We start from the raw sequence: 18403 nt of genomic DNA on the forward strand, positions 1-18403 counted from the left end.
GAATCCATATCCTGGAAGAAAATCTAAAAATCCCTTGATCATCTTTCTGTGTACATAACTCTTCTCCTACTAACTTGTTGATGACAGAGTGATAAGGATGGTTGGTGCTGATGATGATGATCTAGAAGAAGGAGAAATCCCTGACAATGAAGTCTTTGCTGATGAACTTGCATATCACAATGACATCTTCCCTCCTGAAGAGTATGAAATTGCAAATCCTCAAGATATTGCTGATGTCTCTAGAGATTTTGTTGAGCAAAGGAGAGCGAGGGAGAAGTTAGAAAATCAAAGACGGATTCGTAGGGAAAGGAGACTTGCTAACTTGCACAAAGATGGAGAGGAATGGGATGTTGCCAGGGCTGTGTTTGATTTTCCAGAGGTCATTCAAGAAAACAATGATGATGAAGTGAAAGATATCTTTGACTCCTTTAGGAACAACTACAAGGATCTACATGACTACCACGAGGTGTTAAACGATATCATTTCTACTGTGTCAGTTGCTGTTCTTCCCAGAAGAGGATGGATGGTGAATATATCATTCGAGCTAAAGAAGGAAGGCCATGGACTCAAACATGTGTCAAGTCAATTTCTCAGAGATCTCTCTCTGACTGAGCTGTTTGTAGTAAGGAATAAGGTCATCTCAACAGGCAAGAAGCATAATGAAGTATTCAGAGATATGGTGGAAGAATGGATCACTGATATTGGACTGGAAATTCATGACAAGCCTTCAGTTATCAAGTATTTCAAGGATGGTATGATTCAGAGTATTGGACTCACTGATGAAGCATTATCAACTTACTCTCCTCGTATACTGAAGTATCTGGAAGCTCAAGTGAGAGAAAAGTGCTCGAGGACCAGCAAGGGAAGACTAACTGCTGAATTGCTATATGCTTATCGTCTGAACTTTGCTGCTATTAGAGACTTGGACTAATCAGCAATCAATCGTCAACCACCATATCCACTGCCTCCACTCAACCCTGAAGTTCCTGAGAATCCCAATGCTCCTGTTGTCACTTACAATCCAACATCCATCATATTCAAAAAGAAGAAAGACTCTGAGGCCACTGCCATACCACTTACAGAGACTGGAAAATTCTCCTCTAAAAGAATTGCTCGTGCAGTTGGTGCTGTTAAGTGGTCAGTGGTAAAAGAAGACAAAGGTGTGCTCAAAGATTTAATTGATCTTCTGGAAATAAGGAAAGCTGTAGAGACTGTTCACAACACTTCAAGGGTTCGTGCTCATCCATCAAGGGTCATCATGAAAATTGAAGGAATGGAGCTGAATATCACATTCAAGAAACTGAAGAAAATGGTCCATCTACAAACTTTAGAGAAGATGAAGAAAAATCTGGAGCAACCACCACCTGAGAATACACTGGAGCAAGTGGCACTAAGTACCATAACCGCAAGGATTGAAGAGATTGAGAATAAACTCACTCAGAAGAGAGTAGAGGAAGCTGCAAAGAGGAGAGCTGAGCTCAATCTGATTAATGCAAGAGCCAAGAAAGCAAGGAAAGATTAGTTCAGGCTAGAAGAACAATGGCTGCTTGTATTTACTTTTGAATTCTGGAAAATGTAAGATATAATCCAGACTGTACTTAGTATTATTTCCTGTTTAAATTAGTGTGCTTTTTCATTGTGTCAGTTGAGTTATCCTCTTAAAGGATTTGCTTGTCGAACTCTAACAATCAAATAGGGGGAGATTGTAAAGCATAATGTAACGTAAATGTAATTACGATAACTCAACACAACAAAAGACAGGAAACAATACGTAAGTATAATACCGGAATCTACAGGTTGGAGATTCGATACGAACAGACAAAGACAATCAAGGTATCTGAGACGAGCATCAGTACACTGGAAGAAGTTCATTTATATGTTCAAGCCTCAGTGAAGAATAAAGCATAATCAGTTTCTGCTATCAAGATTGCCTAAAGATCAAGTATCAAAGACCAGAAGATTCCAGTATATTTAATTTGATTATTTATAATCAAATTTATCGAAGCAACATCTAACCCGGAATGACTGATCTAGTATATTATCAAGCAAAGGATTCAAGGAATCATTTCGGTTCGAGTCGTTCGTGAACCAGACCAGTGCACAGGACGTCAGGACGTATGAAAGTATTCAGTGGATTCGATCAACGAATTAATTGATCAAGTCAATTAAACTGCTCAAGAAATGTCAATGAGTTCAATTGATATATATATATATATATATATATATATATATATATATATATATATTATTAATTTTGAATCACTTGAATTAAAATAAATTCAAGTAATCATTTAAACACAATTAATTATATATATATATATATATATATATATATATATATATATATATATATATACATATGAACAAATAAGAATGACATGGGAAGCGCAAGTATAGCATTTAGAATTTCTTCTAAGTGCCTTACTCTGTACTCTGTAAAGAGAAGTAAAGCGCAAACTTTGACTTTAGTCAAAGTTGGCGCCACTCTCTTTCCCTTCTACTTGGCGCAAGTCTTCATCCATGAAGAAATGACTAAGTCCCTGTATACACTGTGCTATTCATCTGAAGTGCAAACTTTGACCAAGTCGAAGTTTGCGCCTCCAACAGTATTCTCTACTTAGAATATCTCTAAGTCCATTTCGCTGTGTACACTGATGAGCAAGCGCAATGTTTGACTGGAAGATTGCGCAACCTTTGACCTGAAGGTCAAGCGCAAGTCTTGACTTCAAGAATTATCAATTCTCTTCTAATTCACACAGGGAAGCCACAGGAGAGCACTGTACAAGCGCAAGGTTTGACCAAGTTTGACTCCCAGTGAAGAATGTGTGTATTTGGGCGCAACTTTCATATATATATATATATATATATATATATATATATATATATATATATATATATATATATATATATATATGTATATGTATATGAAAGTGGCGCCACTCCAAGTATACATTTGAGTTGAATTTATTTTGGACAATTTAATTCGTCCAGGACGAACTCAAGTCGTCCCGGACGAACTCGTTAACCATAGTTAGTTTTTGCTCACCCCTAATAAAATGCATATATTAAATCACAATTCAAGTAAAATCAAAACTGAAATATACACAAAAATAAACTAATTCTCAATATTAAAAAAAATGAGAGCTAAACACACATCAAACTCCATGAGTTTCTCTTTGTATATGATTGAATCACATGTATACATAATGCAGTCAAAATATCTAAAATCACAACCTAAAGTTGAATTGACTTTATATTAAGTAGTTAAACACTATTTTGTGTAGTGTTTTGTAAGAAATAATAGAATAAAACGTTATTTCGTATATCGTTTTGTTGGTATTAAAAGAGTTAACGCTCCTTCGTGTATCGTTTGTATAAATTGAACATCATTTCAAATACATGTCTAAATGATAATTATAATCTCTTTTACATAATTTGATATTTTTAATACATTTATTATTAAATTTGTGATATGAAATCTTTTTCTCAATATTTTTTATATGAGTATTCTCTTGTCAAATATTAAAAAGTTTACGATATAAATAGATGAAATATTTTGTTGAATAAAATAATCACTTATATAATTCATTTGCGAGTACATAAACTTAAAAAAAAAAAAGAAGAAAAACGGTAAAAAAGAGAGAGAACAAAGATAGTAAAGAAAAAGTGTATCTGCAATACAGGCGGCCTATATAAAGATTGCATAAGCAAGCAGCAGTAGCAGCAAGCGAATCAGACTCGGAGGCGACTCCATTAGGTCATCTTCACTTAAACCCCTCAATTAAAACATCACACACACATCAATCAACACACATATTCGTATCTCTGAATTGTGGATTGATTAGTTGCAATGGGAGGCTTAGAGTTAGTTTCAGTAGCTGATGAATTCTCGATTGAATTCATGGAGAAGCGTGAACGAGATTTGGGAATTGATATCGGGAGGCGCAGGTTCTGGACTGATGTCGCGCATCGAATCGATAATCAAGGTCCATTTCACTCTATACATTTCCGTTCATAATTTCTTTGTGTCTTAGGGTTTAGGGTTTAGGCCAAGATAGAAATTTGACAAACTCGTAGGATTGCCTTGTACTATTTTTAATTTAAAAGTTGATGTCTGCACTGGTTACTATTATGGGACAAAATTTTTTTAACTATTAAGCCATCTATCAAAGATTGATTTATTGAACATCACTTAATTTTCTCTTCTCCGACCACAAACAATGTTATTCTATATATAAGTGTATCCTAAAGTTTAAAATTCTAACTTATTGTGGCAGTCAAATTCAATTTTTTTTTACTAATTGGTGGCAGTCGAATTCATGCCACATGTTAAAATTTGTCCTCCCTTTTTATCAACAGCCTCTGGACTTGTAAATAGTAATTAAACAATTTTAAAGTATATTTTTGGACTTGGTCAAATTTAGAATTCAAGAAACAGATTCAGTACAATCTAAATCCACCATAATTTTAGATGCAAAGTTTCCCATTTTGGTATGTTCATCTAATTTGCATAGAGAAGCTGGGAAAGCTGGCTATGTAACTTCAAAAGATTTCGTTGTTATACTGATATAGCCGCGTTTGACTTGCAGAAATGACTGCTGAGGTTGTATCGCTGTTAGTAGATTTAATCTTCAAAACTTTGTATACATATGATGAAAGAAGATCAAGAAACGCTGTGGACAGTGTTATAGTAAAAGCATTAAGGGTGGATAGTTTTATGAAAAGCTTTGCAGCCACAATTGTGCAAGTGATGGAAAAACAGTCAAAGTTGCAGAATCATATCGGATGTTACAGACTTGTCAAGTGGTCATCTCTTCTTTTATGTAAGAGCCTGTTTCCTTCAATATCAAAAAATGCTTTGTGCAGAGTAGCTTCAGCTCAGGCATCAGTCATTCATATTGTTAAGATGCAAGGATCTCTGCGTGAGCAAAGGGATTGCAAGAAAACAATTTTCAGTTTGTTCTCTGAGGTAGTTCATCTATAGTACACCTGTCATGCTAAGATTATTGCCAACCAGTTCATATTAAATCTTACTTTCCTTTCTACCACATGCATCATACAGTCACCACAGATCTACAAGACATACATTGAGGAACTTAAGGATTCGAGGATTCCTTACAAAGACTCTCCTGAATTATTGTCATTTATACTGGAATACTCACACTCGAAGTCTACGTTTTTTGACCAGTGGAAGGTACTAAATAATTAACTTAAAGGTTTCAAATATTATATCCTTTTATTTATATTCACGGTTTACTCTTATGTGGGGTCACTGGGACATTTTCAAATAGACTTCGTCTCACGAACCATTTAAGATGCCCATAATTGGTCAATTAACATGTGCAATCCTAGATGAGATTCACGGTTGGTTTATAGTTTGTTTATATAAGTATACCATGAGTAAACTTTTATTATGGATGATTGCTGTAAAGGCAACATTGACAGGGTAGAATGTGCAAGAGTTTCAAATTTTTTAATGTTTGTAAATCCTAGAAACTTGTTTAATTCTTCATATCAAATTTGTTACTTTGCAGCCTGTATTTCTCGACATGTATGTAAGAGTAATTCTGAATGTGAAGGAGAAACCCTCAGAAGGCCTATCTGAAGCTTTCAGATCCCTGTTTTCATATCTATCGCATGACGAATTTAAGAGCATTGTTGTTCCATCATCTGTTAAAATGTTAAAGAGGAGTCCTGAGCTTGTGCTGGGATCAATTAACGTTCTCTTAAAATCTGTGAACCTTGATCTGAGCAAGTATGCAATTGAAATTCTCTCTGTAGTACTACCACAGGCTAGGCACGCAGATGAAGGAAGAAGACTTGTCGCCTTATCTATCATAAAGTGTTTAAGTGAAAAATCAAGTAATCCAGATGCCATCGAAGCAATGTTCAATGCCATCAAATCTGTGATTGGAGGTTTGTAAAAAATTTGTGCTTAACAAATCTGGATAAGGTCTTTCTGAAGTGAAGTATCCTTTTTTATTTTTATTTTTTTATTTTATATGATAAATGATGGCAATATTTTAAATATACGGTAGTGCTACATGTTGAATATACTTGCTTACAGATTTATGGCATGATAGGTTCGGAAGGGCGACTTGCATTTCCATACCAGAGAGTTGGTATGGTAACTGCATTGCAAGAATTGTCTAGTTCTTTGGAAGGAAAATATCTCAGCAAAATTTCCCCCGAGATATGCAAATTTCTTTTGTCCTGTTACAAGGATGATGGTAGGTCTCTAAATTGTTCTCTTTTGAGTTCATGCAGTCCCATATATCTGGATTAACCTTCACATTCCTAGAACCAACCTTGTTTTCCGTCCCAATCAGACAGTGTTCTAAGTTCTGCTGATTTTCTGTTTTTAGGAAATGAAGACGTAAAGCTTGCAAGTTTGTCTGCTTTGTCTTCTTGGGCAGCAAGGTCCACAGATGTTATACAACCAGATCTACTTTCTTTCATGGCTTCTGGTCTGAAAGAGAAGGAAGCTTTACGAAGGGGTCATCTTCGTTGCATACTGGGTGTGACTAAGAATGTTGACGCAATTTTGAGGGTCTGGAAAGTTTTCCTCATCGTATCATGTTTAATATAGTTATAGATTCCCATGACCAGTTATCTAAATCTTTCTAATACAAACGTCTTCAGTTATCCCCCTTGGTGGGACCTCTCCTCTTGCTTGTCAAAACTGGTTTTACAAAAGCAGTTCAGAGGTTGGATGGAATCTTTGCTTTGCTTATTCTCTCAAAAATTGCTGCGCTTGATATCAAAACAGGTAGCATTCTGTGAGAAGCTTTCTAAAGATCATTATTCGCGTAGAAGCTGCGTATTTTTCACTATTCCCACAATTTTCTTTTGTAAATGTGTGAAGTTTTCTTGTGGTTTATTACATTTTTCAATCATATTTTATTTGTAGAGGATACCATAGCTCAAGAGAGAGTATGGTCGTTGGTGTCACAAAATGAACCTTCCATTGTACCTATTACTATGGTGAGTTTTATTTGGTTAGCCCCTTTATGTTTGTTCAATGTTCAGCCAATTCAACACTAGACTTTTACTGGCTCTTGTTGCAGAAAAAATACATTTATTCTCTATAGAATGGCTTTTGTCCTTTATTATTTTCATGTACTTAGAGCATCTCCAACCCAACACCAAAACTGTATAATAGTGTCATTTTTGGTGTAAAATCAACTTCAATGTAACTCTGTAATGGTGTAAAATTTACACAAATGAATAATGTACAGCAGATATGGTGCAAGTTTTACACCAAATATGGTCCTTTTCAAAATGACAAGTATCCCTCATTCTTGTTAACAAATGAAATATATTCCCCTTCATGTCCCATTCATAATTTATTATATACGAACAAGACAATTACTTTCAAAGAATGTTAGATAACTATGTCTTCTTTTATACAATATATTCTTTTTGTGTAATATATAGTGCAAATGGGTTGGAGGCTTTGTGGATAGTGTTTTTTTAGCACTAAGTGGTGGTTTGGTTACATATAGGTATTTGCTTCTTATAGGAGGTTATACTTCCTTGGTATATTAAGTTCTTAGGAATTAGAAGTTGGTTGAATATATAGGAAGTTAAATTAATGGAGGTGCAAGTAACCAAGGGGGAGGTGGGTAAGTATATTCCCATGTTTTGTGGGTATTCACACTTCCATGGAAGACTTCCTTTCTTTTTGTCAAACAAACAATCTTAATTTTACATATTTACCAGGATTTTGAACTTTCGGGTATTTACACGTCAACCAAATGACCTCTAAGGCTGCGTTCACTTGGATTAAATGGAATGAAGGGAGAATGGAATGAAATTTGTACTCTTAATTGGGGGTGACTAGGGAATATGTATAAAATTTTCATTCCTTCAGTCATTCCATTCCTACTATTTAAATTAGAGATGTTTTGGAAGGACTGTTCATTCCACTTCTTCATGTTTCTCTACAATTTTCATCATAAGAAATTTAGACCCACTCATTTTTGTCTAAATTAGAAATATGTATAAAATTTTCATTCCTTCAGTCATTCCATTCCTACTATTTAAATTAGAAATCTAACCCACATGTTTTGGAAGGAATGTTCATTCCACTTCTTGATCATGTTTCTCTACAATTTTCATCTTAAGAAGTTTAGACCCACTCATTTTTGTCACTATTGTCTCGTAATTTCTTTATACTCCATAAAATTTCTATATAATTTTCAGTTCCATTGTCTCCTGGTTCCATTCCATTTAAGTTATCACAACCTAATAGTAGTGTAATTTTGACACTATTTTGGTGTTATGGGTTGAAGATGGTCTTATAAACATTTTTATATATAAGGTTTTTCAGTTTGAGAGATGTTTACAATATATTACATAAAGCCCTTCGACATTGCTTTCTGGAACTTTAGAATCTGCGTTTGACACCACAGTTCTCCTGCCTTGGAAGCTAAAAAATCTACCAAAAGATTCTTCCTCGAAGCTACAATCTGTTGATATGGAAAGCTAATACTTCATTTTGGGATAAACCTAAGTTTCACCTTCAACTCAATTCCAAGAAAATTTAATATTAACCCTTTATAACATTGAAATTTTAATTTATATCATTTATTTTCCAGATGATAATCAGCTTTCCAACCACAGTGTCCTACTACAGGTTGACCACAACAATGCGAAACCGACCCTAATTATATTTGCGCTAAGTAAATGTTTTGGCCTACTGTGGCATTGGGTAGATATCAGTGTGTAGTTTGTAATGTTCATATTGAATAAGCGATATTGCCAGCGAAGAAAATGAAACACTGCTGTAAATTCATTGTGTCCCATGCTACCCTATGCTTTTTTTCGTTCTCTGTGGGTTACGGCATACTATTAGCCTTGTCCCCAGTTTCATCTCACCGCCTGTTTAGGACTTGTGCTTAATTTGTCTGTATATTCAAATTTATGGTCTTTTGTGTGTTGAACTTCGAAGTGTTGCTTTACAGAGGCCAGTAATGAAACTTAAACATCAAAGTTATTTTGTGATTCAAAGTCGGCAGTGTGGGACTTCATTGTATAAAGACAGAAGAGAACCAAAAACCTCCACAGTGAAACATGACACTTCAATACTATTATAGTCATGGTGACATCTAAAAGAAAACCATGGAAGATTATAAGATGGTGACATCCAAATGATCTGATGATAAAAAAGGCTGTTCAGAATTGACCCAGTACTTCAAAGTTGCTTCAAGTTTATGAACCTATGTGAAAAATTAAATATGAGCTTTTAATCTGATCGGTTCTTCAATTATTGAACTTATAATTGAACAAGAAAATGGAGAGGGGGGGGGGGGGGGGGGGGGGGGGGTTGTACTTGCTGAATATTACCACGTACTATCTGTCATAGTTTTGACCATATATTCGGTCATTTTTTTTATATTTCTAAGATATTCTTAATTAGACTATGCGAATATGCTCTTTGACCGATAACACTGCTATATCACTAATTATTTAAGCTATTTTACCGAACAGGTCTCTGCTGGAAGTCCAGTAACTGGAGCAATTAACTGCTTAACTTGCAATCAGAAACACCTTCAACTCTAAAATTAATTAATTTCTATATAAGCTATAAACCCAAATTAGTCTTGAGAAGATGAAAGAGTAATGCCTAATTACCTACTAACCAGCTGTCTGTGATCAAATTCTAGACTTGGCACAAGAAACAGAAAATATGTCGTCACTGTTAAATTTGTAATGAATAGCATGGGGTTTTCTAGGTTTCATTGGATGTTCACTTTCTTTCTCCGGGACGGAGAGAGAAGATGCATAGTCTATTTATTCAATTAACCTTGAATGTCTCACCGGGTCTACTACTCACTGCTTGAGAAAAGAGAGATCACATTTAATATCTATATTACATTACGTATATTGCTCGGAAGCTATTTCCTCGCCAAGTAAAGCAATTTGCTATCTAACTTTTGCTTTCTTGTTCGTTAGGCTTTAAAACTATCGGTTGAGGACTGTCTGGCATGCCTTGAACTGGTTGAGGTTTTGCTGGTGGACCATTCACAGAGGTCTTTATTTGTGTGTTTGTGGCGATATTGATTTGCCACATCTTTTTTTGTTTAATACTTTCGTGAAAATTGGTTTCTTAACCTTCATTATTTTGTAAAATATTCTGCAGAGTATTAGAGACACTTTCTGATAAATCCCTTTCTCAGGTTAGGCACATTGAAACACCATTCCCTTCTTTCAATTGATATCTAGCTAAAAATTATCACTAACTATTAAATTTTGCAGCTTTTAATTTTTTTCCTATGTCATCCATGTTGGGACATTCGTAAAGTAGCTCAAATTTCTTTAAAGAAGATTCTTGGTGCTTCTCCACAAATATGTGAAGCTCTTGTAGTTGAGTATTCGAATTATCTGTCTGTTGTTGAAGAAAAAGTTATATTGATGAAGAGAAGGTACAAATTCTAGCTGGATTTTTCTAGCCTTAGATTTTTTATGCTACTAATTTTGGTGGTTCAGACTTTGTCATCTGTCTCTTAGGGTCTTTGTATAAATTGTTTTGGAGCCTGTTTATCTGGATTCTAATCATGTTTGCAAAAGCCTTAATACCTACATAGTTTTGCTGATTTTGTTGTAGGCTACTAATGCTTTATAAGTTCTTTTTTAGTCCTTTTTTTGATTAATTTAATTACATGATCCACAGTGAGACAGAAACTGCTTTGGATACTCAAGTCCCTTTTGTTCCATCTGTAGAGGTTTTGGTTAAAGCTTTGTTGGTAATGGCACCTGAAGTTCTGGCTGCTAATCCTAATACACTTTTACGGATTATAGTCTGCTCACATCATCCATGTTTAGTTACTACAGCAAAAGGAAATGCAGTGTGGAAGGTAACTCTTCTAAGCATAAGTAAAATATTCTGTATTGTCTTTTTGTGAAAGTTAAACCTGATAACCTCTATCACATTTAATGACTTAATGTCTCATACATTCATGCCGTGTTGCTGCTAATCAATTATGATCTGAGGTCTCTTTGTTCAGCTGTCCTTTCTCTTACATTTTTTTGTTCTATATCTGAAGCTGTGCCAATTCTTTTCATATTTAAAAAGGCCCTTGGTTTAATAAAAATGTAAGAAAAGAAATCATAAGTTGCAGAACATGAAATAACAGGATCTTCTAACATTACCACTGGCTATTCATTTTATTGAACTATTTGTTTACTTGATTGGGCATCTGCTAATCAAATTGTCATGGAGAGAAAAGGGTCCCTTATTCCAAGACGACCAACTGATACTGGAAGGTATCAGTAACAGTCATCGGGATGCAAAGTATACGAGACAAATAGTATGCTTAGTTGTATAACGGCAATTCATATTGTGACCCGTGTCACCATTTTCCTAAAATCTGTAATCTCTCTATCTTAATAAAAGTTTCTATTTTACTTTATTATAGTTGGCTATAAATGAAGCTTTTCATTTTTTTATGATCCGAAATATACAGGCTGTCTAAGATTCTTTTTGGCCACTAATTTCATTTGCAGAGGCTGCAGAAGTGTCTGCAAAGGCTTAGTTTTGATATTATTGAGCTGATCATGGCTGACTTGGGCAATATATGCAAGGTAAATCAAAAATTTGTAAGATGACTATTTTTTTAAGCCTCTTAAACCTATAGAATGCAGAATTGAACCACTCTAAAAGTTTCAAATTATATAAAATTACATATTTCTTTAGAACTTCACTCTAGAATTGAATTTTATATAGATGTATTAGTGCTATTAAAGCCGAGAGGCGCACTGAGGTACAAAAATTAAAAACCAGATAGCTTCAGTTGTTGATTGCTGTAAGTTCGAACTACAACATTTGTCATACTAATTGATCAATATGGTCAAACTAATCTATAATTTATTAAACATGCAGAAAACTTATATATTACATCACTTAAAATTGGAACTTTATGCTACAGATTTTGTAATGTGAGTGGTGTATGCATGAATAGTCCGTCCTTAATAGCAGAAATTGCTTTGCTGACAATTACTTGACTTAAATATATAAGTTTATGTGAATATGATTAAATATATGATTTTGCATTTTTTTGGATTGACGTAGTGTACTATTGTAAGATTAGATATAAATTGTATCTAATCATGAGGAATTTAAATCAAATACTCGGACTATGCAATGGAGCTTTATTTTTGAATAAATTAACTTGTTTGTTCCTCATGCTGAGGTGCACACCTCATTAAAGCGTCTTGCCTTGTTCAAAGTGGGGTGAGGGATGTCCGCCCCAGCCTCCAACAGCATTGAACAGTACTTAAATGAAAATTTACTTTTCTTGTGAATTTTGTAGTGTAAGTGATCATTTGGAAGTAGTTCTTGTTTCTCATTAGCCTTACGGAAGTATGTATTCTGTTTGGAAATGAAAAACATGTAGATTGAATTTTTCGATATACATTTACAAGCTTTCTTGTTTGTAGATATATTGTGCTAGGAAGAAGGGTTAGCTCAGTTGGATAATTTATAACGATACATGTGTTTTGTAATTTGTAGGGTTTGCTAGGACCTTTTGGATTAATGAGTTCCAATCATCTTGAACAAGAAGCGGCAATACACTCTCTCTCAACTTTAATGTCTATAACACCTACTGACACCTACACAGAGTTTGAAAAGGTTTTTTTTAATGTTAACTTCATTACACTTAATGTTAATTGCGCAAGAGTGCAGATGATTATGTCTGCTGACACTCTTTTTTCTATCCTCAGCACTTGAACAATCTTCCAGATCGCTTTGAGCATGATAAACTTTCAGAAAATGATATTCAGGTAATGTGCCAGTTTAGCTATCTTTCTTGTTTACAATCAATGTCGTTTAAGAGAAGGCATTGCTGGATCTGCTGGACTTATCTTATAAGTTGGTCAAACTTTCAATAATTTTAAAAAAAAATATTTTTGTACCTAAATAAGTAGCTAGGTTTAGTTTGCAAGGCAAACACTAAAGCTGCTTCACCGAGCGGGCAAGCGCATACATCGCGTCATGAAACCATTGCAATTACCTATCTACTTTCTATGTTTAGCTCTCTCAGTTATTAATGCCCATTTATGTCGTCTCTCTCTTCCCAATTTTTAAAGTAATCTGATAGTATATATAAAAACATCTTTTATGGTAACATTCCTTTTATTATTAAAAACATTCTTGAAACCCATAAATGTACTAGTAAAATAGGCACGTGGCACCTGTTCGTAATCCGAGACACACATGCTCTTTTTGGCCTTCCTTTCAATTGCAGCTGCTTTCGGGATTGCTGTTCTCTTCTTATAAATACAATGGATACATATAGAGAACTTTTCTTTCCCTATATTTTTTATTTGTATTATATGTGGTTCTGTTTCCTTTCTTGACATGTTACCTGCACAATTCTTCCTCTCTAAAACATGAATAATTATTTAATTTACCTAACTTCTATATTGCAATTGCCAACTACTTTGTTATGTAAAAGAGTAGAACTGTAAGTAAAGCATATGCTTTTGCTTACAAGTGGTGAGATTTGAGGTGTTCACTGCATTTACTTCTTGGTAATATTTGGAACTGGAATTTATAGAAATGGGAATCTGCAGTTCTAGTTAGGGTGCAAATTGAGGACGTAATCTTATGCTTAATTGTAAAATTGTTTAATTCACAACCAATTTGAGGTTAGTTAGAAAGCTTTAAGTGAGGACCCGAGATAGTGTGCTGGCTCTGGGTTATTAATATGTTGTAGAAGAGGTGTATAGAAGCCTGTAAAATTTAAGAACTTTATTACTTTTGATGTTTATTGCTTTGTAACCAGGTATAATGTTGAAAATATAATCTTACTGTGAGTAATCTCCCTCATATTTGCCGTGCTAAATGCTGAGTTTTTGTGGCTTCCCTAGCATAAGCTTAATGTTTTCTTCTTGCCTCCTTAAGCTAGTGTTGGTGACATTGTTGCAAATAAGTCCTGTAGGTGGAGTAGGTAATATTACTCATTAATTATTTATTTACCAACAAAAGTTGGAAGATAGGGACATTGTTTCAGTATATCATTTCATTGTGATGGTTCTCAACATGCTTTTATGTCTAATTTTTTTTACTACTGGTTACTGTTTATACAATGTTTATGGCTTCCTTGTCATATTTTATCTTGCTTGTTTATAACACATATACCTGTTCTTCGTTGAATGTGCTCATCCTTTGCTCCTGTTCTGGGTGATGATCCAGTTTATTGTTAGTTAATCGATATGTTGTGTTACCTATCTTCTGGAGGGAAGGGGAGGTTGTTACACATGTAATAAAAGTTGTTTAAGTTGTAATATTCTTTCATCAACAGATTTATCTTACGCCGGAGGGGATGTTATCTACTGAGCAAGGTGTCTATATTGCAGAGCTTGTTACTGGTAACAACCAAAAGCAAGCCAAAGGTCGTTTCCGGGTCTATGATAACGATAATGGCTCGGTAAATGTTGATATATTCTTTATATTTTCCGTCTTCTTGTTTAGCCTCCTGTAGTATTGAAGGAGCATTGTTTACTATGCGTACAGGACAATGGCGCCAGCCATTCAGTTAAGCGAGACTCTTCAACTGCGGGGAAGAAAGATGCAACTAAATTAACAAAAAAGGCTGGCAAGTCGTCGCTCTTTCTGTTATTTAATAGAGTATATTGGTCTATTGTCACTATATGTTTTAGTAACATAATTCAATTTTTGCCTTTAATTATGATCATTGTAGAGAAGGGAAAGACAGCAAAAGAGGAGGCACGTGAACTGCAGCTCAGAGAGGAAGCATGTGTTCGTGATAGGGTCTCATCTATACAAAATACTTTATCGTTAATGCTGAAGGCTCTCGGGGAGATGGCTTTATCGAATCCTATCTTCGCTCACAGTCAGTTGCCCACCCTGGTTAGTCATCTCTTGGTCATTTACTCAGTAACCTTAGTAATTAAGCTTAGGATTTATCTCGAAGTTGGTCCTCAGTTACAAGTATCTACTCAGAGTTTTCTTCCCCATGTTTATGTTTTAGACCAATAATATTTGTAGTCGATTATCTGCTGAGTAATGGTGGGTTGTGGGTCAGCTGAGCTTATTTTATTAGGTGATGGATGTGGGGCATGTGCCAGTTATGGTCTTTTTCCGTTTTCTTTGTATTAGTAAATATCTGGCCTGTACGTTTCTGTTTTGTCATTTGTGCTATCGTGATATTTCGTTGTCAGGTTAAGTTTGTCAACCCTTTGCTTCGGTCACCTATAGTTGGTGATGCAGCCTTTAGGACCATGATTATGCTTGCAAAATGTAGTGTTGCTCCTCTCAATAACTGGGCGCTTGACCTTGCTACTGCACTACGTCTTATTGCGACTGAGGAATCTCATCGTTTGTGCAATATAATTCCTTCGGATGGTGACAGAGTGCCCAAAGGAGGACTATTTTTGGGTCTTTTTGAAAGAATAATAATGGGTTTATCAGTTTCTTGTAAAACAGGCCCTCTTCCAGTGGATTCATTTACTTTTGTCTTCCCGGTAACTTCTCTGATAAGTATACGGATATCTAGGTTGATCTTCTAGATATTTTAACTAATGCCAGATTTCTGTATGTTGTTTTTTTTGGAAATAGATTATGGAGAGGATACTCCTTTCTTCCAAGAAGACTGGACTTCATGATGACGTTCTAAAAATACTTTTCCTACATATGGATCCGATATTACCATTACCGAGGCTTCGTATGATAACAGTTGGGTCAAGTAAATTATACTGCTTAATATTCTACTTCTTGTTGAGTATTACTATTAACATTTATGTTTCTTATATTTTTTGGCAGGTTCTTTATCATGTTCTTGGTGTTATACCTGCTAATCAAGCATCTATTAGTCCAGCACTTAATGAATTGTGTCTGGGTTTACAGCCAGATGAAGTTGCACCCGTATGTATTTTTTTTTAAGCCTCAGTTCTTGATGTTTTTGGTTTGACAATATTGCAATTACATTATCATTTACATCCCATACAGGCTCTGGCTGGGATTTATGCCAAGGACATTCATGTTAGACTGGCCTGCCTTAATGCTGTGAAGTGCATTCCAGCTGTTACCAGCCGCTCCCTACCAAGAAGTGTTGAAGTTGCAACTAGCATTTGGATTGCATTACATGATGTTGAGAAGGCATGTTGTCCTATATATAGATTTATCCTCACCCGAAGTAAAATGTGGTTGCTTTTGTGGCTAAACACCCTACAAACAAGGGATCCTCAATCGAACTATAAATCGTGTAGATAGTTGAGCCCAATATCTATTTATTTTTCAGGCGAGCTCAATATCTATTTGACTACACAGTGTATTAGTCAGTTTTTGCAATAAGCACGGAACAGAGTATATAAATGGCATTGCCTTAACCAATAGAATTGATTGATATTCAGTAGTACCTAAAAGTGCCTTTTAATTTTTAAATATAGTTAACCTGATCTCTTGTTTGGTTCAGCCAGTTGCAGAAGTGGCCGAGGATATATGGGATAGATACGGCTATGAGTTTGGCAGGGATTACTCTGGTCTTTATAAAGCACTCTCACATGTTAATTATAATGTACGTGTGGCTGCTGCTGAGGCATTGGCTGCTGTTTTGGATGAAAATCCAGATACTATACAGGTATAACTTGAAACAAGGAATGGTATTATTAGTTCACTTCTCTTTCTACTAAAATAAAGTTCTAACATTTGCTTTAGGAATCTCTATCAACATTATTTTCTTTATACATCCGCGATGTTGGTTTTGGTGAGGATAATATTGATGCTGGTTGGCTTGGAAGACAAGGGACAGCATTAGCCTTACTTTCTGTAGCTGATGTACTAAGGACTAAAGACCTTCCAGTGGTTATGACATTCTTAATATCTCGGGCGCTGGTACTTGCACTCTCCTTCTAATAACATTATGTTTTAAGCAAAAGCAAAAAATTGCATGTCTTGTCATGCTTGATATGTTATTGTTTTGTGCTTTCTTTGTGTAGAATTGGTCTTATTGAGTAATAACATTATCAAGGGTAAAATAGCAGCATAACGTTGCATGTTTGTGTACCTCTTATTTTATAAAAAATGGACTCATATCCGGATAAAAGCACACATTTCCCTAATCTTATAAATAAGTATTTATGGGGTATTCAGCATTCTTAATTGTCAAAAATAATAGTTATTTCTAGAAAAAAGTTTACGTTTACATACTCTTTTCTAAGAAAGGAATAAAATCCTCATTTGTCTTTAGTTGGTGCTTTGCTAGTTCAAATTTCTTTGCAGTTACGTTGTAGTTCCCTTTTAAATCCATTTTTAATATTTGTTTGTGTGATATACTGATATTATAGTTACCGTTCCAATGTTTTTTTTTTTTTGAAGTAAAACCGTTCCAATGTTTTATATTGTAAAACTTGAATTCTTTAATAACGTGATAGTTAGGTGATATAAATAAAGTGAGTTGGGAAAAAAAAATGAAGGAGGAACAAAAAGAATCAGAAAACCGTCAAGCTCTTATATTATCAGTAGAATATGGACAATTTTGAATGTGAAAGATGGGGATCTGGTGTATTACATTGTTTTGGGAGATTGGAACATATATACTTAAGTGTAGCCAAGCAATATTGGAATGTATATTTAAGATTCCTCATCTGCTGACGCCTGACTAGGTCCTAGCGCAGGTGTAAAAACTTGATGTCTTGGAAATTGCTATTGATGTAGTTGCTAACTCTTCTATGAGGAACATAAAGAATACAATTACTGTGAATCCTAAATTTTGCTGCTTGTTTGCAGGCTGACAGCAACTCAGATGTTCGTGGTAGAATGCTAAATGCCGGAATAATGATTATTGACAAGCACGGAAAAGATAACGTGTCTCTGTTATTTCCCATATTTGAGAATTACTTGAACAAAAAGGTTTGCAATGTTTGATGCATCTTTTAAACTCTGTCATTGCAACTTTTTTTAAATGCTTATTGACAAGTATGTACCTTTTGAAAGTTTTAATATACCATTTCTATATTAAGGCATCAAATGAAGAAACATATGACTTGGTGCGTGAAGGTGTGGTTATCTTCACTGGTGCTTTGGCTAAACATCTGGGCAAGGTGATGTTCCTGTCCATATTATTATCGAAACCCACATAATAGCTTATTTTAGTATTTAAACATATATTATTGAACAGGATGACCCGAAAGTGCACGCGGTTGTAGAGAAATTATTGGATGTGATAAACACTCCATCCGAAGCTGTTCAAAGAGCAGTTTCAGCATGCCTATCTCCACTTATGCAATCAAAAGAAGTATGTATGGGGGGTGCACTCTGAATTTAACTGAAATTTCTAAATTTTCATAATTTCTCGTACACCATAAATGGTTGTGTTTATTTTGGACATAATATCTGTAGTAAAATTGTCTTAAATAATTATGGTTGTGGATGTTT

At 34.8% G+C, this 18403-nt stretch overlaps 1 protein-coding gene across 3 annotated transcripts in view; it reads left to right on the top strand.

The window, feature by feature from the left end:
* Positions 1 to 3680: 3680 nt before the first annotated feature.
* LOC108201930 (protein ILITYHIA) overlaps positions 3681 to 18403 on the top strand; it is a 39125-nt gene continuing 24402 nt past the window's right edge. For 2 of the 3 annotated variants that reach the window (XM_064084330.1, XM_064084331.1), the window contains exons 1-26: positions 3681 to 3986; positions 4590 to 4969; positions 5063 to 5194; positions 5535 to 5916; positions 6084 to 6230; positions 6366 to 6550; positions 6643 to 6769; positions 6911 to 6984; positions 9958 to 10034; positions 10145 to 10181; positions 10261 to 10427; positions 10676 to 10859; positions 11509 to 11586; positions 12515 to 12634; positions 12727 to 12786; positions 14310 to 14435; positions 14522 to 14603; positions 14709 to 14878; positions 15190 to 15492; positions 15587 to 15892; positions 15977 to 16130; positions 16447 to 16607; positions 16685 to 16861; positions 17756 to 17878; positions 17989 to 18069; positions 18147 to 18263. In XM_064084330.1, coding sequence (XP_063940400.1) covers positions 3851 to 3986; positions 4590 to 4969; positions 5063 to 5194; positions 5535 to 5916; positions 6084 to 6230; positions 6366 to 6550; positions 6643 to 6769; positions 6911 to 6984; positions 9958 to 10034; positions 10145 to 10181; positions 10261 to 10427; positions 10676 to 10859; positions 11509 to 11586; positions 12515 to 12634; positions 12727 to 12786; positions 14310 to 14435; positions 14522 to 14603; positions 14709 to 14878; positions 15190 to 15492; positions 15587 to 15892; positions 15977 to 16130; positions 16447 to 16607; positions 16685 to 16861; positions 17756 to 17878; positions 17989 to 18069; positions 18147 to 18263 — 4086 coding nt within the window. In that variant the 5' untranslated portion in view covers positions 3681 to 3850. The remainder of the gene's footprint in view (positions 3987 to 4589; positions 4970 to 5062; positions 5195 to 5534; positions 5917 to 6083; positions 6231 to 6365; positions 6551 to 6642; positions 6770 to 6910; positions 6985 to 9957; positions 10035 to 10144; positions 10182 to 10260; positions 10428 to 10675; positions 10860 to 11508; positions 11587 to 12514; positions 12635 to 12726; positions 12787 to 14309; positions 14436 to 14521; positions 14604 to 14708; positions 14879 to 15189; positions 15493 to 15586; positions 15893 to 15976; positions 16131 to 16446; positions 16608 to 16684; positions 16862 to 17755; positions 17879 to 17988; positions 18070 to 18146; positions 18264 to 18403) is intronic. The other variant, XM_064084332.1, reaches the window with a different exon arrangement.

Source organism: Daucus carota, chromosome 9 (genome assembly GCF_001625215.2).
Source record: "Daucus carota subsp. sativus chromosome 9, DH1 v3.0, whole genome shotgun sequence".
Lineage (NCBI taxonomy): Eukaryota > Viridiplantae > Streptophyta > Magnoliopsida > Apiales > Apiaceae > Daucus > Daucus carota.